General features: G+C 39.3%; 1 protein-coding gene across 1 annotated transcript in view; it reads left to right on the forward strand.

Moving 5' to 3' along the window:
• Positions 1-25,702, forward strand: part of pcxb (pyruvate carboxylase b) — a 344,298-nt gene that overhangs the window by 259,008 nt on the left and 59,588 nt on the right. Inside the window, 3 exon segments of the mRNA XM_034224887.1 lie at positions 513-657; positions 776-865; positions 20,155-20,376. Coding sequence (XP_034080778.1) covers positions 513-657; positions 776-865; positions 20,155-20,376 — 457 coding nt within the window.

Here is a 25,702-nt window from a genome sequence, read left to right on the forward strand (position 1 = left end):
AAGCAGACATGGCACATTGTTTAAAACGCACTTACGAGAGTAAGAAAAGGCAACACATGTAGTAATGACATTAACTCCCAACAATTACATTCCTCTCTGTGCTTTCTCATTCACTCTCCTCATCTTGGTTAATTTAGGGGGCTTAATTGGCGTGATGATACTTCTGAGGCAAAGAAACAACAACAAAATCTAAACGGATGTAATTACTTCCAACTGTTGACATTTTGCCTGTGTGTTTTCCTCGCAGCGTTTAACGTGCTCTGTAGTATTTTAATGTGGTTTTGGTGTCATTATGTGTGCGTCTATCAATGCGAAGTTGTATTTTACAAACGTTTAAAACGAGCTCTGAAGCGAGATGTTGTCTCCAAAAGAACTGCTCTCTCTTCTTTCAAGTGATTCCTCCGTAGAATAGAGGGTGAGCTGATTGCTGTATGGACTCTCGTCTCTTTGTATCTTTTTGTGTCAAGAAGACGACAAATTAAAACCCTCTCCTCTGTTTATCCTCTCTCCAGACCAACATCCCGTTCCTGCAGAATGTGTTTTCCAACCACCAGTTCCTCAACTCCACCGTGGACACCCAGTTCATCGACGAGAACCAGGAGCTGTTCAACCTCAAACCCACTCAGAACCGGGCCCAGAAACTGCTGCACTACCTGGGTCAGTGTGTAAACAGCACACGCACTCGGATGCTGTCACGTAACACCTGTGTTTTCCTCATTGTCTCAACAGAATGCTCAGTGTGTAATATATGTTCTGCTTTTATCCCCCTCTTCAGGTCATGTGATGGTGAACGGACCAACCACACCCATTCCAGTCAAAGCTAAGCCTTCCTCCATAGACCCTGTCATCCCTCCTGTTACCTCGGGTATGTCAATTTAATGCAATTCAGCAAATCACCATGCATAATTCAAGGTCCTTCACGCCGTATTATGCAAACCGAGCTACGACTCTGTCCTGAGTCACATTGATGAGAAAAAGTGCACCAGTGCATTCAAAGCAGTTTGTGCAAAAAAGCTGTTTTAAAAACCTTGTTTTCACCGTGTATATCTGTGTGTAGGGCGAGGTGTCGGCCACTGATAGTTTAATACGGTGTTTAGATAGTGTCACAACAGGAAATGTTGCCATGATAATACAACAATGCATCATCCTTTTTAAAATGCATGTATTACTTTTGGACTCGTTTAGCAAGGTACCAGGGGTTCAGAGTTTCATTTCCCCTCGGGCTACCATGCTAAAAAAGTAAACACTTGTGGATCCGGAGGGCACTTTGGATAAAAGCACCCGCCGAATGACAAATGGGCTGTCGAGCCGTCCGATAGCTGAAGGTGGGAAAGGCCTTCCTAAATGGCTCAGTTTAGCACTCAGGGAGGAAAAGGGTTTTGGCCCAGAGTGCTCTGCTGAGCTGCGAGTACAGCGGAGAGAGGGAGCACTTCATTGTTTGCGAAGGCAGAAGTTGTTCTCACTCCGCTCTGCACCAGCACCCCCGCAGAGAGGCCGGCAGCCAGGCCCGCCTCTGAGGGGTTCTGGATCTGAGCTATGCTGGGTTTCTTTTCTCCTAACCCTAACTTCAGAGTTAATGGGGGTCCCTGAAAGGCTTAACTAAGGCGTGTACTACCGCTTTCCTTCACTATCGAGTATACAGACCATTTTTTTCTAGATTGATCGTTTGATCAATACATTTGTGAAAAGTGTCCGTCACAGTCCTAAATCTCGTGGTTTTTCCAAAGCTTGAAGATATTCCCAAAATATGATATAAAACAGATAAAAGAAAGAAATCTCCATATTTGAGAAGCTGGAAGGGGCTTTCATGAAATGTTGAGCAACAATAACTTTACCGTTTATCAAAATAGCTGATTGTTGTTGTTGTTGTTGATTGACCAATCAATAAGTTGACAAAGTGATGATGATTGGATATGCTCTGTTTTTCAAGTTTATACAGTACCAGTCAAAACGTTTTGAAACATCTTATTCAAACACCTTATTATTCAATCTACATTGAAGATGAATACTGAAGACATCAATACTATGAAAGAACAAATATGGAATTATGTAGTAACAAAAAAGTCTACCTTATGAAACTGATCGAGAGAATGCCGAGTGTGCTGTCATCAAAGCAAAAGTGGGCTACTTTGAAGAATCTCAAATACAAATGATATTCTGGTTTGTTTAATACGTTTTTTGTATATTACATAATGTGTCCTTTTATAATCTCGATGTTGTCAGTATTAATCTACAATGTAGAACATCATTTAAATAAATAAAAACTATTGAATTAGGTGTGTCCAAATGTGTGACTGGTACTGTATATGTGTATAAAGTTGTCTTTTTTTTCATTTGATGCCAGTGTTAGTGGCCGATTCACAATGATGCTTTCTTTAGTCGTTCTCCACCGTGCTCCAGTGTTAACGCTCGTTCGGGTGCTAACTGCCTTGCATTTCTGCAGCTGCTCCCTTTGACAGCAACAAAACAGTCGGCTGTATCAATCTGACATGTTTATCAGCACCCTGTTCTGCCTCAGCACATACCCCAGCGTGCACAGCAAACCCAAACCTAAAACAAAATAATGTGAATAATATGAATCTTAATCAGGCATCACTAATCGAATCTGTCATCTAAAAACTGTGCACAGTGGAACGGGGTGGAGGAGAAAAGGGAAGAATGATCCGCCGTGTTTGCACGTCTCCTTGTGAGTTAGCGAGTCTCCGTGCTTCCCCTACACTTGTCTACTTATGCAAATCTAGTGTTGACACTGCCACCATCGCCTGCCCCTCTTATGCAGCAAACACACGTGCATTTACTCTGGAAAATCACACACTCGTACTGTACTATAGGCACACGTCCTCTGGTGTGCATGCCCCCACTTACTAAGGAAAGGAGCTGATGAAGTATGCAGCACAGAGGCATACCTAAAGCCTAGTAATGAGATTTGTAATGTGCTTATAGCCTTTCTTTCATTCCACGGAGGGATTGAGAAGAGAGGGATTAGGCCTGTATTATCACCCTCTGTGGAGGGAGGGACACAGGCGGGAAGGGGTTATGAAAATAGAGGCAGCGTAATACATACATGTGGTCATAAGGACATTGAGGACAGGCAGGGGGACATGGATAGATGAAACGATGAGATAGAGATAAACAACATGATTGAGATATATTTATTGGGAAATATGTTTATTTATTATCCTGGACAAAATAATTGTGATTGAAGATATGCTACTGATAATATACGGATGAATCATGAGATCCCCCTGCATCAATACATGAGAAATAATATAGCAACATTGTTATTTCTGTATTTCCTTTTTCACATGATCATTTCTGTAGGTTTTGAATTGATGGCGAGCTTTAAAGCTTGTTCAACTCACCCATGACGTATCTATGAAGGTAGATATGGTACAAAATGCGAGAGCTTGTAAAACCTGATGTGAGCACTATCAGAAAAAAATCTGACCTTGTGTGCATACATTTACACTTGTATAAAATATCCACGTAACTGTGAACCAAATTTGAAGTCACAGAAAGAAAAACAAAGTTTTGTAGCTTGTAGAAATGAAAAGTTCACTTGCAGAAAAATATATATTGTTTAAATATATTTTCCATTACAACTGCAACTTGGTAATTACAACCTCTCAAATCAGTCATTACAACGAATCTGCTCTGTGGCAGTATACATCGAAAAATCTGCGGCCTTGACTTTTGCTACACTTCTTGCGATGAATGTGTCGCTAAAGTAATTTTCACCTGTAGATGTGGGTGGAGGGAGGGGGGCGGAGCTATCAGAACGACGATGCGCAAACTCAGTCACACAGCCATAAGAGGCTTCTCAATACTCAAATTTCCCCTCTTCGACTCCCCTCCTCGGTTCCGCTCCTCGAGACTTAGACCCGCCCACAGGAGATGCGAGCGGAGGACCGAGGAGGGGAACCGAGGAAAGAGGAGGGGAAGCAGCAGACGTTTAAAGAAATGAGAACTCCTTTCCTCTGAGCGGTCATTTTAAAGAGACGTCCGTTCATTATTACGTGGCAACAGCTGCATCAGCTGTCGAGTGTTTTGTCATAGTGCTGTATCTCTGTTAGATCAGCTGAACATTGTTCCCCCACATATTTACTTTGAATTCATTGAGAGTGCGGTATAATGAGACAATAACAGGCTACAGATGCGGACACACACACACAAATATATTTATATAAATATATACAATTTAAAGTATGAGAGCACTCTCATAATAACGTAACACAATCAGAGATTGGATATATCCCCCCCTCTCTCTGGTCGCTGAAATGGGGAATTGAAATTACGGGCCAAAAATTGTATTTACAAGTATTAAAAGTAAGCAGAGGACACCAAACCAACTGAGACCCGTCTGTCCGCCGCATTTACGCACTGTACAACACACACACACACACACTGTACAACACACACCTACACACTGTACAACACACACCTACACACTGTACAACACACACCTACACACTGTACAACACACACCTACACACTGTACCACACACACCTACACACTGTACCACACACACCTACACACTGTACCACACACACCTACAGCTCCTAAAGCATAAGCCGTTGTGTATTTTATTATGTGAAGCAATGGTCTTAGAAAAATATCGACTCTTTGTTTGTAGATATCTACTAAACTAAAACAAATAAAGAGAGTAGGCCTGTTATACTGAGTGATATATATTATACACACTGCTCTGCTTTCTGCACGGACCTTACAGCTGTTCTCTCTGGAAACATCGCGACGCGATGAAAGCAGTTTCTAAAATAATATCCAGGGGATGCATGCATAGCTGTCATTGGCTGAGATAAGTCCGGCCGTGCGTCACGCCTCCACCGTTCCCGGAAATGCATCCGTGGAGGAGCCGTGGAGGAACCATCAGTGTATCCTCGGTTATAGCTCCTCCAGAGAGCCTCCTCGACGCTCGATGCTCGGTCCTCGGTGTGCATTTAGAGAAATGAGACGTCCTTCAAAATGGCGCGCTGAAATTCATTTCCGGGTCACTACCGGAGGACCGAGCAGTCGAGGAGGGGAAATTTGAGTATTGAGAAGCCTCTATAGTCTGGTCGAACCGGATACTTTGACCATCCGTTCGCTGTTCGCTGATCATGGAGAGCATGCAGACGTTTTGTATTATTGCAGCTATCAAATGGAATCAATACATGGGCTGCACAGGTTGTCATGTCCGACTATCACAAGTAGAATCATAATGAAAAATACGCCGGTAAAATGTGCCTGTAGAAAACGGCTTATGCCACAATAGGATAGCAACAAGTAGTCAATATAGTCAGCTTAGCTTCGGTTGCTATGCTAACATCACCCATTTTATACCAGAGAAACTTTCATAACAGCGTTGTGATGCAAAACAGCGTCAATTCAGACTGACACACATTCACTTAGGCTAAGGGGAATTGGGGATATTTATCAGCTGAGTCATTCCTAGCATTCGGTGCGATTTCAGCTAGGTTAATCAAAAAAGAAAAAACGTAATTTTCCATGTTTCTTTTTATTTAATCGGAATGATGGCTTGTTAAAGTATAAGAAACATATTTTGGTCAAGCTCAGGATATTATGTTTTTAAAAAATATTTGTTAACATCCCCAGTTACTGTGAGTCCACCCTGTTACTGTGGAAAAAAAGATGTTATGCTAAACTTGGCTATTGCTACATGTGTGATGTTAATCAAGCTAGCACCTGGTGACAACAGAAACACATATTTGATAGATATATTTACCATATTTTCTAAATGTAAAACAAATGATCAGTTTCCACTAAAAAATGAGCATAACAGGGGCGACATTTATGCTTTACCGCAACAGTTAAGTTTAAAAACGTTGAAGGAAGAATGCATACACTCTGCTTCTTGAAGATGATTTTCCCACTCAAAATGTATCCTTCTTCTTGAGTCATACAAATAGTAGAATAGTAAAGGGGCGTGTCCAGAGGGATTCAAATCAGAGTAACAGGGGACACACACTTTAAAAAAAACTTTAAACAATAAAAATGAATTAATAAAAACAATTTTAATTTGGTGAGGAATATTTGCAAAAGGGTTATTCAGTGACAAAAATGTAGAATTTGTTTGTATTTGTTTGATTTATTTTTGTATATCTGTCTTTTTTAACACAGCAATTTGGCCTACTAAAATCTGAGTAATTATTTAGAATTTTGAATATCCTGGGTAAATAACATTGTTGTTTTATGGTAGGGGGGGATACACATTTCAAACCAAGCTTTAAAAAAATAAGCATTAGACCTTTTAAATAGAAAAATATATTATATAATGTGTTGGGGACCTAAATGGCACCGAATGTTATGACTCAGCTGCTTGTGTGACAGTCAGACAGTGAAGACTTTACAGCGGCCGCTGCCGTGAGTTAACGGGAGAATAAACTCCGGTGGACGAGCAGCACTGCAGCGGTCGGTAAATGCCGCTGAAACACATTAATAAACAATGAACCACGGTACTCTGGAGAAAAGTATAAGGTTGGAGGAGTAGTTATTTAATTTAATCTGGCTCTGGGCGGTGTGAGCAAAACGGTGGGAAGAAAAACCGGTTCCGAACCAAAAGAGACCGGTTTTACAAGCTCTCGCATTTTGCACCATATCTACCTTCATAGTATCCTACCTATCCTACACACGGTTCCGTAACGTTGAAGCTTGCCGGTGGGTGTGTCTGGTGTGCGACCAACAACCAATCACATTAATCTCCCGCCCCGGACACACAAGCACGCGGTTTGATTGGCTAGCGCTTGTACTGGCATATGATTTGATTGGCTGGCGCTTCCGTCGACGCTTGAAAAGTTGAACTTTTCTCAACTTTCACCGCGAGCAACAGAGGCAAAGCGAAGCCACGGAACCACAATTCAGTTCGGCAAAGCGTGACACCACCCCATTCAAAGTGAATGGTCGTTGAAGCACGCGATGGAACCGTGTGTACGATGCGTTAGCATGGCTGCATATGGTTAAATAAAATATGAATACAAATATTACTATTATGTTTATTAAATGACAAAACTGCACAACTAGGTACACATTTGAACGTTCCGATGGCATGCCGACCTGCCATCTAAGTTTAACGGCCCCTACACACGGCGCAACCCTGTCTCCTAAAAATTACGTTCCCACAGAACTAAACTGCATTCTGAATTACGTTTAGCTTGAAACGTATTTACTCCCACGTTACGTTCGTTATGAACGTATCTAAAATACGTTTATTTTCTACATATCTTCTAGAAACATATTTTCTCCCACGTTACGTTCCTTATGAACGTATCTTAAATACGTTTATTTTCTACATATCTTTGCCATTTATTATCTTGCTTATAATAATGATAATAGTCATTTATAAATATCATTTTAGAGCACACCTTTGAAATCGAGAATCAGGCTCGATATATGGTTAAATCAGTAGGCGAGGCTGTAATTTCGCCAGCTGTTACTCTCATGAGCGAGGCAGAAAATAATAGTTTTAACATGACAAAAAGCTGCTGTGTCGTATACCTCAAACATTAAAACAAATCCAGAGTTACGTGTTTCTGTACTTCCTCTAAGAAGAAAAGACAGTAAAAGAAGAGCTCTGTGGCTTCAGGCTTGATCGCCGTTCAAATGACAGCGTTGGTTTCCCCAAAAGTGGGCGGAGCTGTAAAGTGACGTAGATTTTACTATCATCTATTATTCAAAACCATTCTATGTATTCTAACGTAAATTACATGCCAGTGTTTTATCTTTTTATTTATTTGTTTTTATTTTAAATCGTATAAACGTCTGTGAGGAAAATAAATGGGGTTTAGAGCCTCAAAATACTGAAATCTGTATTTTTTTAAATCTTTTCCTTCTAATTTGTTATTCTTTTCTAAATAACACACTGTTATTTACTCAACAATAACACACAATTATCCTTGTTTTTATTTATTTGTTCAATTCTATAATCTTGGGCTTTTTAGCCGTAAATAAAGTCACCAGAAACAGACGGGACATTTCGAGATTTAGGATGGCCGAAGACACTACATTACCCATAATCCCCAGCTATCGTTTGGGACTACAGTCCCGTTGACAAACCCCGTGATGTTGGAGTGGTAGTGCGCCAAGGTTACGCCGAGCGTCAAGCTCTTTGAAATGGAACGAAACCACGGCAGACTATTCAAAACTGGACTCGAACGCCCCCCGAGAAATACACATGCTGGCTATTGTGTTTCGCAACATGTTCTCTATGGCACGTATCTACTGGGAATTGTAGTTTTAAAAGACGTTTTTCCCAAAATTAGAAGTTGCCAGTATTAAACTGTGTACAGCCCTGGAGGTTTAGGCGATAGGAAACACATTGGTGTGTACACATTTAAAACATGTAATTACTAAATGGGTAAAAATCGCTTATATCCATAATGGGCAGCATTAATATATACCCACACGACAGCTTACTTTGTAATTCTACTCCACTACAATTCAGAGGTTAACCTGGTATTTTTACTCCACTACATTTAGTTTAGTTACTTTGCAGATTCTGATTAATGATGTGAAATATAAACAACCCTTAAAGCAGACTTTAGTTACACCTGAGTAAAATTCAGGGAAGGTGATTGTCAAGTGCCAACAATCAGGAGAGATATTTGATAGGTGGTGCTTGAGAAGACGAAACATTTATCTGCAGATCTCTATAAAGTATATTCATTACTCGTTATTCTCTACTAATAGTTAATTAAAAACTGTATAATGGCTATTTTGCACATCCCTTTCAAGATTTCAAGATTTTCTAAGGTTTATTGATCATATACACAACTTGGGTCGCAGGTTCCTCAACAGCGCATTACAAGACATCTATCAATATGTGTGTACCTCCACCATTAAACTGTCATATTCTGCACATTTCTTATTCTATCTACATACATACGAGTATAATTAATGTGTATAATATCAGTTAAAAGAAGTGCTTCAACATAGTTAACATTGCAGGAAAGCAATATATTAGACGTTAAGTACTTTGTCAGGCTTAATATTCAAAGGTAGATAGATACCCCCAAAGCTTTTTTCTTGTTTAAAATAAGACCTTAACCTAAAGTATTCTTTAATGTGTTAATAAAAGTTAATTCGTTTTTCTGTTTTGCACATCCTCCTATTAATATCTTTGTACATCCGGCACTAAACTGTTTTATTGTAAAGATCACTTATAGTATCTTCTTGACTTTTTATATTCTATATTTCTATCATTGACCTTCTACTTTCCCCCTATGAAAGTATGTACTCTTAATATTGTTTTCATCAAATAACATTATTCAACAAAAATAATTCAATAACGTGCTTTAACCACTAGGCGGTGCACACAAGATACACACAGCATACTAATAATAACTTTGTATTATTAGTGTAGAACACTTATGTATGTATAACATCTGAAGATGTGTAGTTTTATTCATGTTTTTACATAATTTTACAGGATATTGCTATATTATTTCACATGTTTTACTTCTACACATTAATATCTGATTTGTAAAACATCACAGACAGAAAGGTATATCCGTCATTTAATGGTACGCTATTGAAATTCTGAATCCATAGATGTGTCTCCCATCACCCAAATCCCCTGACTATTCTCTCAACTCAGTATTTACATTCTTATATTCAAAGAAAATCAGTAATATCTTTAAAAACTACAAGTCCTTTTCTATCAGCTGTGCACCGTTATGGTGTAAATATAACCTATTATCTACCAATTGGATCAAATATAAAAGTCAGCCGAATTGATGATCCACATCAAGTATTCAGTTTTGGCGGCAGTTCCTCATGTTTGTCTAGAAGTCTTCTCATCAGGGCTCTATAAATAAAGAACTACGGCAGATGTATAATATTTAATGCAGCCGAACCGTGTATTACAATGCCGTTATGTGATGACTTCCAAAGAGAAAAGCAAGAACACTCTGAATTAGGTATTATTTTATTTTTCGTTTTCGGATATCACAACTTATTAACACCATATCCCAGCGTTTATTGCGGCTAAAACATCCAATCAACGAGCTTCAAGCTGAGGATCTTGGGTAATCAGTTCGGTGGGTTTGTGGTGTGTATCGCTCGAAATGTCCCGTCTGTTTCCGGTGACTTTATTTACGGCTAAAAAGCCCAAGATTATAGAATTAAACGAATAAATAAAAACAAGGATAATTGTGTGTTATGGTTGAGTAAATAACAGTGTGTTATTTAGAAAAGAATAACAAATTAGAAGGAAAAGATTTTTAAAAAATACAGATTTCAGTATTTTGAGGCTCTAAACCCCATTTATTTTCCTCACAGACGGGAAAAAAGTCCGACATTATACGATTTAAAATAAAAACAAATAAATAAAAAGATAAAACACTGGCATGTAATTTACGTTAGAATAAATAGAATGGTTTTGAATAATAGATGATAGTAAAACGTCACTTTACAGCCCCGCCCACTTTTGGGGAAACCAACGCTGTCATTTGAACGGCGATCAAGCCTGAAGCCACAGAGCTCTTCTTTTACTGTCCTTTCTTCTTAGAGGAAGTACAGAAACAAGTAACTCTGGATTTGTTTTAATCTTTGAGTTGCAATAAACGACACAGCAGCTTTTTGTCATGTTAAAACTATTATTTTCTGCCTCGCTCATGAGAGTAACAGCTGCCGAAATTACAGCCTCGCCTACTGATTTTAATTTAACCATATATCGAGCCCTATTCTCGATTTCAAATGTGTGCTCTAAAATGATATTTATAAATGACTATTATCATTATTATAAGCAAGGCAATGAATGGCAAAGATATGTAGAAAATAAACTTATTTAAGATACGTTCATAACGAATGTAACGTGGGAGAAAATACGTTTCTAGAAGATATGTAGAAAATAAACGTATTTAAGATACGTTCATAACGAACGTAACGTGGGAGAAGATATGTTTCTAGAAGATATGTAGAAAATAAACGTATTTAAGATACGTTCATAACGAATGTAACGTGGGAGAAAATACGTTTCTAGAAGATATGTAGAAAATAAACGTATTTAAGATACGTTCATAACAAACGTAACGTGGGAGAAAATACGTTTCTAGCTAAACGTAATTGAGAATGCAGTTTAGTTCTGTGGGAACGTAATTTTTAGGAGACAGGGATACGTTCATAACAAACGTAACGTGGGAGAAAATACGTTTCTAGCTAAACGTAATTGAGAATGCAGTTTAGTTCTGTGGGAACGTAATTTTTAGGAGACAGGGTTGCACGGCGGCGTGCGTTGTCGCTTGCCGGAGGGGGGGGGCTGAAACTCGACCAACAACCAATCACATGAATCTCCCGCCCCAGACACACAAGCACGCGGGCTCTCGAGCCGCATGCGGCTCTTTGCCTAGTTTCATGCGGCTCTTCAGTTCATATCGATTTGTATATGTGTGAGTTTGGGGGAGAGACACTGACTCCTGACTAGTGTTGCACGGTGTACCGATACTTGAAAGGTACCGCGATACCCTGCCCTTAAAAATGTTACGATTCCTCCGTTTCATTAGTATCGGTACTTTAAGAATGACGGGGGAAAGTACTCCGGTGAGAAAGCGCCGTTTTAATAAGAGCCGTGTGTGTTCAGCGCTCTGCTTCCACTCCCTGCACTGCAGCCGTGCCTGCAGTCCCGCCCCTCTCAAGCACGCTCTAAGTCCCTCCCCTCTCTCGTGCACGCGCTAGCTGCCAGAGCATGTGAGAAAACGAGAAGCATGGCTGCAAGTGGGAGTGCAACTGCCGCTGCGCCTCGGCTTGTTGACAAAAAAGACGCCAGAAGCGAAATTTGGAAGTATTTGAGCTATATCTCTGACGGTGAGGGCAAGCCTACGGACACCACGAGGCCTGTCTGTAAGAAATGTATTAATTGTATTTAATAGGAAATCTTGTCATTTATTTAATTTATTGTTCTCATTGTTTAAAAGTTTGTGTTATGGTTATGGTTCTGGTGTGAAATAAAGCACAATAATTACATTTAAGACTGTTTTTTAAGAAAAGTATCGAAAAATAATCGGAATCGCAATTCTTGACTTGGTATCGAAACCAAAATGTTGGTATCGTGACAACACTAGCTACTCCTGACAGTTAAACCTGATATTTAGTAGGTCTGTTAAGTATTAACGTAATTTGGCCCGTCAAAGTTGTTTGGGCTCGGATAAAATCGCTCCGTTACTTTCGTCCCGTGTTACTTTCGTCCCGGCTCCCGGTGTGTAGGCTATGTGTGGTGTCAGGTGTCAGTATGAGAGGATGACAGCAAGTCTAATTTTGATGTGGCCCAAGAGCCAATCACAATAATACCTGCGATGCAGTGAACCAATCACCTTTGAGGGGGGGAAACCTATCGTTGATTAAACACTATCCAGTGTTTCCCCTACCATTGTTTTGGAGGGGCGCTGCGCCCCGCCAACGGAGCCCCGCGCCCCCCCCTGAAATTCAAGGTGTTTAAAAAATATATATAATTTTTAAAAAAAAATATATATAGCACCAAATTGCAAATAATCTATAACTACTGTCACTTTTCACATTGAACATGTGCTCTTTTATTAAATAAACTAAACGCTTTCATTTTAAGTTGTGAATTTAGTGTTTTTGACCCTAAGAAACACTGATGCATTAATCAATAACAATAATCCACAGCTCCTCTCTCTGCTCCAGAGGATTTAAAAAAAATATATCCCAATGCCACAAAAATGCATCAGTGACGTGGTTGAAATCTTGTCTCCAGAAAACAAAAAAACGGAAACAAGCGGTATCAGTGCCTGTGTGTTTGATGTGGCTCTTTGCAGTAACATAGAAAAAATGTGGCTCTTAACCTCTGACTAGTTGGCCACCCCTGGGCTAGAGCTTGTACTGGCATATGATTCGATTGGCTGACGCCTCCATCGAGGCGTCAAAAGTAGAACATTGCTCTACTTTTGCAGTGAGCACCGCGAGAGAAGCTACGCTTTGCTCCCACAATGCAGTTCGGCGAATCGTGACGTCACCCCATTCAAAGTGAATGGGCAGAAGCGTTGAAGCGGCAACGCACGCCGCCGTGTGTAGGGGCCGTAATAGACCTTGGCTGACTTCATCACATGTATGGGTTACTAGTGGGCCAATCACATTTGGCATAAAAGATTGCAAAACCATTTAAATTGTCTACAAAAAAAACAGTCTCATTTGATTTGAGAGGTTTCAATACTTTGTTGATTTCGCTTTTAGTTATTCGTAAGTTAACTATGATCAATTTATTGTGAGTGTTTTTTATAAGAATACATTCTCAAAAAGGACTTTTGCTAAGGAGCAAAGATCAGAAAGTGTCAAAACAGCACATACAGATAAGGTGAAGGAGGAGTGAATCTCCTCTTGGGGAGTTCCCTCCACACTGAGGACAGAAGGGAGGAAGTGCTCCTGAAATGAAGGCCAATGGGGTCCTGACAGGACATGTGAAGTACTGAAAGGCTATTATTTTCTAATTAGGGTTTGTATTGTAAAACGTTCCTGTGAAGGCTGATTGCTGGTGCCTCGTTGATGGTGTCCAAGTACACCTTGTTCCAATTATTGTCTGGATTTATTTAATGGAGGACATCTAGAGGTTAATCACCAGATGCCTCTGAGCTAGCTTTAGGAATAATGACTAATAAAAATGACAGACCGCTTTTGTCCACTTGTGGCCTGCGTTTCTATTCTTAGGATTAAAGTAGAAGGGTAGTTTGTAGTCAAATGTGCAAAATCTGTGCACAAACATACTTAATTTCTTTAATTAATTTTCTGTTTTTATTCTTCTTTCTTCCCTGCCTAGAGTTTTTGATGCTTTCATTAGCCATCTTCAAACAGAAAGGGCTGTATTTGTTGTTTTGTTTCGCTCCAGAACTCATTTCCAGGTAGCTTAAAATGAGTCATAAAGAGTCTTAAATGTGGCTTTCTGAAACCTCAAGATACTCTGGGTGTGTGTTCTGCAAGGTAACTTATTTTTGTCTTTGTTCTTGAAACAGTTCCTCTCAGTTTGTGTGTTGCTCACTTCCCATAGAACTTTGTGGAGGAAAACAAATTATGTCCTTGAACAGTAATGCCACTTAAAAGTTTTCAGCAGGCTGGATTTGAGCAGTTATGGCGAATAGAAAGCAACAACTAAATTGAATGTAAAGACCTGAAGAAGTAAGGGAGGACTTTTTTTTTTTTTTAAATGTTATTCTTCTGCTTTTAGTTTTAATGGAGCAGAAATGCACATAGGGATAAACAAAACATAAGTCCCATCAGTCTCAGTCCATTAAAAGAGAATTGAAATGATAATTGTCTTATGACATTTAAATAGCAAATACACATACCCAGAATTTCATTAAGAAAACATGACAGGATTTTAATATAGACATATGGAAAACAAGTTTGTATTTCTGGTGGTTAAAAAAAGGCATTTTCTTGACTCAAAGGAAAATATTCATATCACAATGTAAAATATTTATTTTATATTTTTTATATTTATTTTTTATTTTCCTACTATGCGTTATCCACATTCACAAATACTAAAATATTTGTTTTATTTTAGAAAATATATCAAAATAAGCAGATGTGTCACAAAATTGGTAGACTCTAATTTATATTGATTGAACGAAATAAATACATAGACAAATCAAATAATTGCAAAACCAAGTATTTATTTTCTAAATTCAGAATGATTAAACGTCTCTGTAGCCGACAATAGGCTACACGTATCTTACAGCTCATACTAACATCTAGCTGCCTTGTATGGGTGTAATTTGATGAGCTGTTGCAGCACACCTGACTTTAATAAACAGGGCTGCACATAACTGGTGCGCAGGTGCGCATGCGCACCTCCGCCAAAAAAAGAGCACCGGGTCATTTGAAACAAAGCGCATTTGCGTACCAACATTGAGAGAGGGAGAGAGAGAAGGGAAAAGAGAAAAGAGAAAATAGAGGATAGATGAGAGAGAGAGAAGAGAGAGAGAGAGAGAGAGAGAGAGAGAAAGATATTGATATTTGCGAGTTGCATATGAACCATGATATGAACTCAGGGCCGGCCCGTAGCACTGGCTAGATCAGGGGTGCCCAACCAGTCGATCGCGATCGACCGGTCGATCGCGGGGAGATTCCCAGTCGATCGCGAGATGTGTCTAAAAATAGAACAACAATATTCTGTTTTATCGTTAATGTCCTATAACATAATCTTCCTGTGCCAGAATAATGCACTTGAACGCATCAAAGCTTTGTGATTGACCGGCTAGACACCATGTGTCGGGGCGTGGCTGGTCGGGAGTGGGCACTATTTCGCTGACGTTGTCCGTGTCAACAGGAGTGACAGTCACACAAGACCGCAATTATGGCAGAAGCAAAAAATACCAAAATATATAATGTTCACTCTGAGTGGGAGGATGATTATTTTTGTATCTATTCCAATTCAAAGTCCATCTGTCTCATCTGCAATGCGAGCGTGGCTTTATCGAAGAAGGGTAATTTAGGAGCGGCATTTCAAAACAGTGCACAAACGCTACGAGACGGAATTCCCTCCTGATTCTGCCCTACGCTCCCAAAAGGGGAGGGGCCTGAAAGGACAGCTAAATGCACAGCAGTCCATTTTCTCCAGGCCCAACAACAAGAGCAAGGCTGCTACCATAGCATCTTATCGTGTCAGTCACGTTCTTGCGAAACACATGAAGTCTTTCAAAGATGGCGAAGTTGTGAAAGAAGCATTCCTGGAGGCTGCCGACGCGCTTTTTGGGGACAGTAAAAATAACAGTAGCATTTCAACAGGTTTTTGATATAATAAAAACTCAAGTTAGATACCGTTATTAATCAGCTGTAAGTTTTAGTTTGTTTGAACTTATTCATTATAATTATTGTACAAAATGGTATAAGAATGCAAACTTAAATTGAGTATAGTCTATTATCAATTCAGTTAAGAAACTAGTGTTGCTTGCATCCTATTTTAAAGGCATTTCTTTTTATACTCTACTAAAATGCAACAAAAAAGGGATTCTATTAATTGTGTCTTTTTTATTGCACTTTGGCAGCAGATTCCTGTGTAGCTTCAGATCTGAGTTGTCTTATTAGTAAGCCTCATTTATAATTTTGTAGCAACACTATTTTTATATAATGGCAAAGAAAGGGTTCAGTCTTTTCTTTTTTCCCTGTGTCATATGTGGCAGCACTGTTCAATGTTTCTTGAAAACATTACCCACTGTAGTGAGGTGTGAATAAACTCCAACTCTGTATCAACACTGTTGTGTAACTTCAGTAAAATACTTGTATGTGTGTAGATTAGAAAGAGGTAAGATAAAGGATCTGCAGTATTTTATGAAGTATTCATTGTACAAAGGTCAGTTTTATACAAGTAGAAGTGTGTATTTACCTGGTAGTAGGCTGTCAGTAATGGCTACGCCTCTCTATTTGGACTGGTAGATCTCGGCAGACTGGCAACTTTAAAAGTAGCTCTCGGTTCAAAAAAGGTTGGGCAACCCTGGGCTAGATGTTCGCCTAGGGCGCCAGACTTGGGGAGTCGCTGCGCTGGCAGCTCTGGGAGGGAAAAAAACATTTTGACCGTTGGGGCTCATCCTAATTTTCGGCCTTGATGTAACAATATTCATAATTAAGTAAATGTAACACCCTTTTCACCCCGGTTACACGTTTCATTTGCCCTGTACGATGGGCGCTGTAAGTGATGAAAATGGGGGATGTTGGCTTATCTGGCGCCCGCAGCTCACAGCCAAAATGCGAGGGAGAGAGGGAGGGTGCACCGGTACCAGCACTGTTGTTATTATAATCTAGTGCCGTGCTAGCTGCTCTAACGGATATAAGAAGAAGATGTTTCTACAATAATGTGGAGGGAGAGTCCTCTCCAGTCAGACTGAGAGGCTGATACTACAGCTCAGTGAGGTAAATGACTCTGAGTGTTTAGATAGTTCACTTTTGTCTAAGTTCAAACGGTTTGGTCACAATTTATGTAAACACATATTTCCAAGGCACTCCTTTATAATTATTGGGATAAACAGGTTTGAAATCATTCCAATGTATACTACAGGACAGTAACCAAAAATATCCTTTAAAACTGGAGATAAAAAAAAATGCATAAATAAATAAATGTTAAGGTAACACAACACAAATAAAATAAGTTACATTAATTTGTTATTGGCTATGGTAAGTTATTGGTTATGTTCACATACTTATTTGATTACATCCACTTGTCTAAGATGACAACAGAGACTTTCGACCCAAACCCAGCTGTTGACTTGTGGATGCAAGCAGCTACAGTAATCACAGACTCAACCAGAGAGAAAGAAGTAGGCCTACATCATCAGCTACCATGTCTGACAGTCAGGAGGGTAGTGATGACAGCTTGTAGGATTACTGGTCGTGCTAATGTTGTCTTGTGTTCACCTCTGCATGTGTGTTCAGTGCCGTGTGTCTGGCAAATAAAGACCCCCTCAAAAGTTACGGTTTATTTCATTTTAAGGATGAGCACCAAGCAACATCTCCAGGTGCTCCTTTGAGAACCAGGGCAAAAAAGTTATGTGCACCCCTGTTAATAAAGCACTGATTACATGTAGCAGCTCCACCAGGATCTGACAGTTAAAGGTTCTCAGGAGGCAGGCTGTTATCACAAATAAAGGAGTATCTGTGAGAAGTCGCTCCATCTACTACTATAAACTGATTATGTGAAGCTATAGGAGGAGGAGAGAGGGAACAGAGGAGCAGACAGGTGAAGAGGTAGGCAATGAACTGATCTGAGATAAGGAGGAGGGAAGTGAGTGGGAGTAACGTGTTTTCAATGCTAGGGAAAGTTTGTGTGTAAATGGGTCAATTATCATATACATCACCCATGGGACTTTCATGTCTCTAGCGCTCTCTGTTTCTGCATGTATGATCTGACACGCACATTAATCCACTCACCTTCCTATAGGAAACTGTCACTGTGCTACTGTATATTCAGTGTTGTCCCACTACAGATGCCCTCATGTGTCCTCGATGTGTCAAAGATGAGTAAAACATAGAAAGCAACTTTGTAAGACTGCGAGACAAATTGTGAAAGACTTTAAGTGTAAATCATTTTTCTGTGTGGGTGTGTTTCCCACGCCGCCGTATTATACACAGATCTTGATAAGTTCAAAGTGTCCGTATCTATTTGCTGCAGCGATGAGATTTCACAGAGCTCATCTAGCGTGCGTGCGTGCGTGCGTGCGTGCGTGCGTGCGTGCGTGCGTGCGTGCGTGCGTGCGTGCGTCATTCTGCTCAGACCGGCCTTAGAGAAAATGATGGCAGAGATAATTTGTTTTCAGGGATGAAGTACAACAATAAAAGGTCAAGAGCGAATATTGAGAGAGAGGGAGGGAGGAGCCGTGAGTGGAGGACAACTAAGCGGGCAGATAGTACCTCATTAACTAGTCTAATTGATTGATGATCGCGCACACAAGGGCAAAAATAGATCCCAATTTGACTTCCAATATGTGAATGCCTCTGGTTGTGCTTGTGTTTAATTGCCAGGCATGGAGAGGAGGGAGCAGGGTGAGAACAGAAGGTCTCTGTATTGTTTAATTTGTTTGTTTTAAGGACTATTTCGCTTTTATGAACTGGAAACATAAGCATGTGTCATGGGGATTGCGCAGCAGTTGTTTCCATTCCTCCTCGTTCAGGCTTTTAGCGTTGACAGTCCATGTTAATTCTAACTGTATGTGACATAACAGTCTTGTATGCTAACCAGAAACACTTATTTAATGGCAGCATGTCCAACAGGGTTCATCCTGGGTTCCTAATGGGGGCATACAGCAAGGTTTCTGGAACATACTTAATGGATATACATGTGATTTTTTTCTCTTGTGTATCTGCCAGATGCAGGTCATTGTCATGCCTTCATAGGCCACGATGCTACATCACTACGGTCAAGACTGAAATAACTATAAGATGGAGTTATGAGATTCTGTAGCAACATTCATGGTCTTCATTGGATAAACCCTACTGAGTTTGGTGACATGTTATCTAGCCCTTCTAAGAAATACACATTTCCATTTAAACTGTTAAATATCTTAATATTAACTGGATGGATTGGAACTATTTTTTTAAAATATATATTTATTGTCCCCAGGGGATGAACCATACCTGGTTTTCAAGAAATTTGATTTAGCCAGGAGTTTGACATTTCTATGTGGCAATTCAAATATGTCAAAAAACTGGATTGGCACTATTTTTTGGTGAGACATGTATGGTCAGGAATCCTATTACTTTTATGATACATGACATTTCCTTTTTGGGAAATCCTGAGGTTTACATTTGTGGTTTAGGGTAAAATATATTACAATGACGCATGAGATTAATCCTTATGACTTTGGAAAATCAATATCAAAGAAAACAGGCTGAAATGGGTACAAATATATATTTTTTGTTCTATTTTTTTTTATGCATGATGAGGAATTGTGTCATCTAAAAACAGAGTGACATGATGGAAAAGTCTGAAATAAATTGAGATTTGTGAGAATTGAAATAGTTGCCATCCTGGAACAGATCGCCTTCAGGTGGCGACTGTACAGTCCCTTGTTGTACACCAGGTGCTGCTTACTTTTTGTAGCCGATCATGACGATAAGTGTCAGTGTCAGCCGGAGAAAGACATTTTTACAAATCGGTGGGTGATGTGTTTAATAATCCGGCTTCAGGGCTTATTTTTCTGTATTAGTGAAGGCCCTGTCCACGTCATTAGTGGGAGTTATGAAGAGTGCTGGACTTGTTCACAGCACGACTTGAGAGGGAACTCAGTGTCAATAACATCCGTTTACCTGTGAAGGGGTGCTTGTTACAGTATGGTAGTGTTCATCTTGCCCGGCACTATGCAGGGTCTGAAGTCTGAGAGCCCATAAACTGGAGAAATAAAGGGTTTCTTGATATGTCCAGTTTTGCAAAGTCCAAGGCCATATCAATTCACTTTATTATAATTAAATAGAGAAAAATAACAACTTCTTTATTGTGATCTACTTATGTTGCAGCATCAATTTATATATCTATTTTCAGTTATAAATGCAGTCTTTATTATCCGTTTCTGCACAGTCTGGTAGCTTGATCTGATGTGGATTTCTCACACACCACAAAACTATTTCCCTTTGATTTCTGACTCTCTTTTTACCCCCACATTAATCTTCTTATCCATATTTTTCTCCCTCCTCCCCATCAGGAGACCCTCCGCTAGGTTTCCGCGACGTGTTGCTGCGTGACGGTCCGGAGGGATTCGCCAAGGCTGTCCGTGCCCACCAGGGTATGTTGCTAATGGATACCACCTTCAGGGATGCCCACCAGTCGCTCCTGGCAACAAGGGTTCGGACCCACGACCTGAAGAAGATCTCGCCGTTTGTCAGCCACAACTTCAACAACCTCTACAGCCTGGAGAACTGGGGAGGTGAGTCTCTGGGTCCTGACTATTGGGAATGTTTTCATCACCATAAAATAAAACCGGAAAATCATCAGCATCAAAATCAGAAATCCTGTATCAGTCCCACAGCGGGGGAAAGTACATCAGTCAGGTTGTGAATCAATGCAAAGAATTTGCTTTGGTGTGTATTGGTGCACACATAAACAAAATAACAGGAATTAAGTTGTAAAAATAATATCTAAGTCTTTTTAAAGCCATTTTAAAAACCAATATCTAATTTTAAAATGTATAAAATATAAATTTGACAAGAAATATAAATAAACATAAAAATAAGTAAACAAAGCTCAAATCAATTACTCAAGTAATATGCAGCATATCAGAATTTAAAGTATCAGAGCTAGAAATAGCAATTGAACAGAACTTAGCAAAATATACTGGAGAATGTGCCTTTACAGTATGGTCTGTAAGTTAGAAAATAAAGATGGAGAAAGGACACGCTTGGTTATCTTAGCATTGAGAGTGGGAGCAGAGTAAGGGTGCTAGCCTAGCTCTTCATTGGCTAATTAATCCTTCCAAAAACTGAAGTATAGAATATTATTGCACATCATGAGAGCTATTCCTCATATTCTATACTTCAGTTTTTGGAAGGATTAATTAGCCAATGAAGAGCTAGGCTAGCACCCTTACCCTGCTCCCACTCTCAATGCTAAGATAACTAAGCGTGTCCTTTCCCCATCTTTATTTTCTAACTTACAGACCATACTGTAGCCGTGTTCATTTTGGCAGCTATTTTTGATTTAGTGTTAGTCTTTAGACGAAAATGGTTATTAGTTTTAGTCACATTTTAGTAATTTCTATCCTTCATAGTTTTAGTCCAGTTTTAGTCGATGAAAACTGAAAACATTTTTGTCAACTTTTAGTCGATGAAAAATTACATTTTAGTCAACTTTTAGTCAAAATGTTTTCTCTTTTTAAACTAATTCAGTTAGGCAAATACAGGTAACTGAAATTGGAATCAATGTGACCACATCAAGTGTTGAAATTCGTAAAGCAACATTTCACTCTCAACACTTTACTTGTATAATATCTAGGGATGGGTATCGTTAAGGTTTGTTACGGTACTACTACTCTTATCGATACTGCTTATCGATCCGGTACTTTAACGGTATTCTTGTAGGTACTTGTTGTTATTTTTTAAAGGGAAAAACTAAACAAATTGTTAACCGAATTAACATTGCTTTATTTAAATGGGAAATAAATAAAATATATATAATTATGTTGTACTGTACTTGAGTAACATGTTGAGGTACTTGTACTTTACTGGAGTATTTAAATATTTTGCTACTTAGTACTTCTACTCCACTACAGTTCAGAGGTAAATGGTGTACTTTTCCTCCACTACATGTATTGAATACCTTGAGTTACTTTACAGATGTGGATGAATGATGTGAAATATAATCAAGTGTTAAATCAGACTTTAGTTCCACCTGGAGTAAATCCACCAGCTACCCTGCAGTATACAAAGTCATTCAAACTAGCTGCACCTTTACCAGCTTTGAGAACACTTTCATGATCAATCATTATAAAACATATCATATACATTATTCTGAAATGGACCAATCTACGACCAAACGACTACTTTTACTGTCGCTACTTTAACTATATTTTGATGATAATACTTTTACTTGAGGAACATTTTGAATGCAGGACTTTTACTGTAACAGAGTATTCCAACACTCTGGTATTTTTTTACTTAACTACAAGATCTTCTTTTTTTTTTGCAACCAAAGGAATCTGTTAATGCTGGTCATTAGAAAGAACACGGATATAAGACGCCTCTGCATTGACTTTATTTAAACCTCTTGGTACAGACATGAGTGGTATCATTTGGCACTCTAAAGAGCCATTACACCTGAGGAAATACCCACAATGTGTGATCTCATACAATCAGTCACGTAAGATTTGCATGTATTTCCTTCTTCAGATAGTTATCATGTTAATTCATCTCTTTGTGTATGCACTCCTGCATTTTAATGCATCTGAAGACATGCCTGCTCTCTCCATTCTCTCTCCACTCTCACCGTAGATCTTCTCGTGATTGTGCCCCTTTGTTTTTCTAATTTGAGCTGTGGAAATCATGCGCCGTTTAAATGATATCTCGTCCTCCCATCTTCACCGTCTCCAGCAAGTTCCCTCAATAGACAATGATTGTAGCCTCTTCATGGTCGTGAATGAATAGAGAAAATCATGCATTATTGAAACCTCTTGAGTCCAATAGTGTCCCTGGATAATATGCAATTACTGTGAAATTGGCCAGAGAACAAAAACTACTTGTCTTATGTTTGAACAGTCTGCAATTATCAACACTTCTTGATAGCTGTCCTGTGTGAAGAACAATTGTTGTGAACCAGTTTCAAATAATAAATTCCCGTTTGAACACTTAGGACACACACATTTGTGGAAGAGATATGCCCAGCGAACCTCTTGAGGTTGAAACATTTAATTTAATGCTCAATTATGGTAAACCACATGGAGTGATCGTGCTTAAATTACTTGGAGTGCTTTAGTCAGATCCCAAGAACAAACATGAGAACCAAACAACAAAAGCCTAGAGTAAAAAGGCTTTCCGTTTAAGTCGCTGTGCATTTGTTAGATGGTTGAGCAAAGTGAGGAGAAAATAAAAATGCGAGGAGAGAGACTGCCCAGTAAAACCTCAGCTCTGTAAACGCTTCTCTCAGATTGAATTCCTCCCAGTAGCCGGTCATGGTGCTCCAGTTAGAGGAAAACAATATATTCCATTACTGTGGGAGAGCAATTGGAGCATATTAAGCAACTGTCTACTCATCTCATGTTTGAACAGATTGAAAGTTATAGCGAAAGTAAAATATCCAGGAGATATTGTAGAAAAGGGCTCAAAGGCATCTCAGTATATCGTGATATTATTACGAGACTGACCAGGGGCGGATGGTATTAATTCAGCTTAGCCGTGTTTGAGCATTTAAAAGTAAATCTTTGAAGAGAGACTGTGATAACTGGCAGTGAACTCAGTTCACCACTCTGGAGGGAAATCGTTGAATAGGTGCCAGAACAGCTCCTTGTCTCATTATACCGTGAACCTGTTCTCAAAGTGCTTTGATTAAGGGACATAAATGCTTTTTTTAACATGTCATTAGCTTATATTTAAAGCATTAAACCTCTCGCCCACATTAAAATGTTGTTTACCATCATTAATAATCTCGCAGTGACACAACCTCACCTTACCTCTGAGGATCTTAGCACTCTCTGGGTTTAAACACAGTCAAATGGGGCTTTCAGGAGCTGTGGTAAATCTTATTTTTGGGAACGGGAAGCTCACAGACATGTCTATATGTTTTACTGATGAAAGAGCACAAGCTGAGCTCTCTATTAGGTTTTCTTGAATATTCATCTGGGGCCTCATCTGTGTGAGAAACAGGAAGCTGTGCAAAGCAGTCAATAAAAGCTGACAGAAAGCATGCTTTGGGAGCATTTTATGGCTGAGCATTCAATATGTTAATGTACTAGGAGCTTCCTGTTTTCACCACTGAGGCTTCACATGTTTTTTGAAAACCTTAACCATTTACCCATTGAAGTTGGGTAAGATTTCCAAAACTATGATTGGGGTTGTATTATTGTTGAAATGATGGTTATAAGATACATTTATTATGGGAAAACAGTGTCCTTTTCAACAATTTGCAGTAATTGAATATTATTTTCTTTACAACGTGTAATTATTTCTGAGCAGACGATGTGTTAAACATTCATCATTTGAGCATCTGCTGCAGTACAAGCTCAAAGCCATCACAGGAATAATCTGGCCTCTGAATTGAATCCAGTCATGATAAAACGTCAAGAGAAAGGTGAATACATCTTCCTTTGTGTCTTCCTTTTAAACTCTCATAAAGCGCCGCTGCTGCTTGAGTTGCAGTGGGAGATGACTTTTGAAATCTTCTGTGGATGAAAGCTCTTGAAGTTTAAACAGTGTTCTGTGTTCATGAAACATCCAGACAAATTGAATATGCTCGACTCTGCCAATTATAGCACCACAGCAATCATTGAAATGAAATGTAAAACAGAAACCTTTAAACACCCCCGACATAATGATTCTGTACCGGCTGATGTTATGAGCTGAGCAGCGTCACGTTGTCTCTTTCAGTTTAGAGAAGCTCCGCTGAATCACCCAAGAGGAATGTAATGTGCTCGTGGATCCTCTCGAGGCATCAGTAGTTCCTGCATGATATGATAATGAGTCAGAAAAATAGTTTCTCATTATTTAAACATTTTAAGGCTAAATAAATTATAGAGATCCTCTCTGAATCCTTGCTGTGACTCTACTATTTTACAGGGTAATAGCATGCTTTGTGATTCTAATAATATTTCGATGTTAGTTTGACTAGTTAAGTAGGAACAACACTTTTACAAATGAGTGATCATTTATAAAAAAGCAAAAAGAACAGGAATCACCTTTCCTCATGAGATTAACAGTGCATTTCAATTGGTTGTTTATGCCTTTCTTACACACACAAATAGTTTGTTCATACTCATCCCCTAAAACATATTTTTCAAGACCAAAATAGGAATTCGTTAGCTTAAGCTTTGTAGCAGAGCATGACCTATGCCCGTTCTGCAGTGGGGTTAAAGTCAAATCAAATATTTCACTATAATGCATTTTCAATAGAGAAGAATGACTTCCCAATTAGGGAAATGGGGAATCCGAGGAGCACATGAATGCACCATTAGCCTTGGCGCTCTGTGACTGCCAGTCTAGCTTCTCCTTGTTTCATGTGCTGCCTTCTGTCTCTTCTATCTTCCTCTTATTCTTCCCCCTCTGAAAGCCCAATCAAAGCCTCATCATTTGTTATTTCTCAGAGTTTATAAGGCTCCTCCAGAGTCACACAAGGCATGATAAGACTTGAGGAGGAGTCATGTTGTGTAAAAAGCTCCTCTGATAATAATTGAATGCTATAATCTTTGATGTCAGGGTAAATATCAGACCGTGTGTTTCCCATCCCCTCTGTTAATCATCCTTCTTTCGCTCGGCTTTCAATACCCAAAATTCCCAGGTTCACTAGTATCAGCCGTGCTCTCGCCTCATATTGATTTAGTTTGTGAAACACAAATTAGACCAGCACTGCAGTAAAGACTCCAGCTCCTGCATGCACTCTCCCACAAGGACAGCTTGTAATTGCACATCACTAAATGGCCATAAGAGGAATAACTACCAAGTATACAATTCACTTTTATTACAGAGAATATTATACTGCTTGAATCACTCAGAACCACGATAAATCACCGAAGGGAGATGACCTTGTGAGTAATGAACGCTGTGCACCTG

The sequence above is a fragment of the Gymnodraco acuticeps genome, unplaced genomic scaffold (assembly GCF_902827175.1).
Source record: "Gymnodraco acuticeps unplaced genomic scaffold, fGymAcu1.1, whole genome shotgun sequence".
Lineage (NCBI taxonomy): Eukaryota > Metazoa > Chordata > Actinopteri > Perciformes > Bathydraconidae > Gymnodraco > Gymnodraco acuticeps.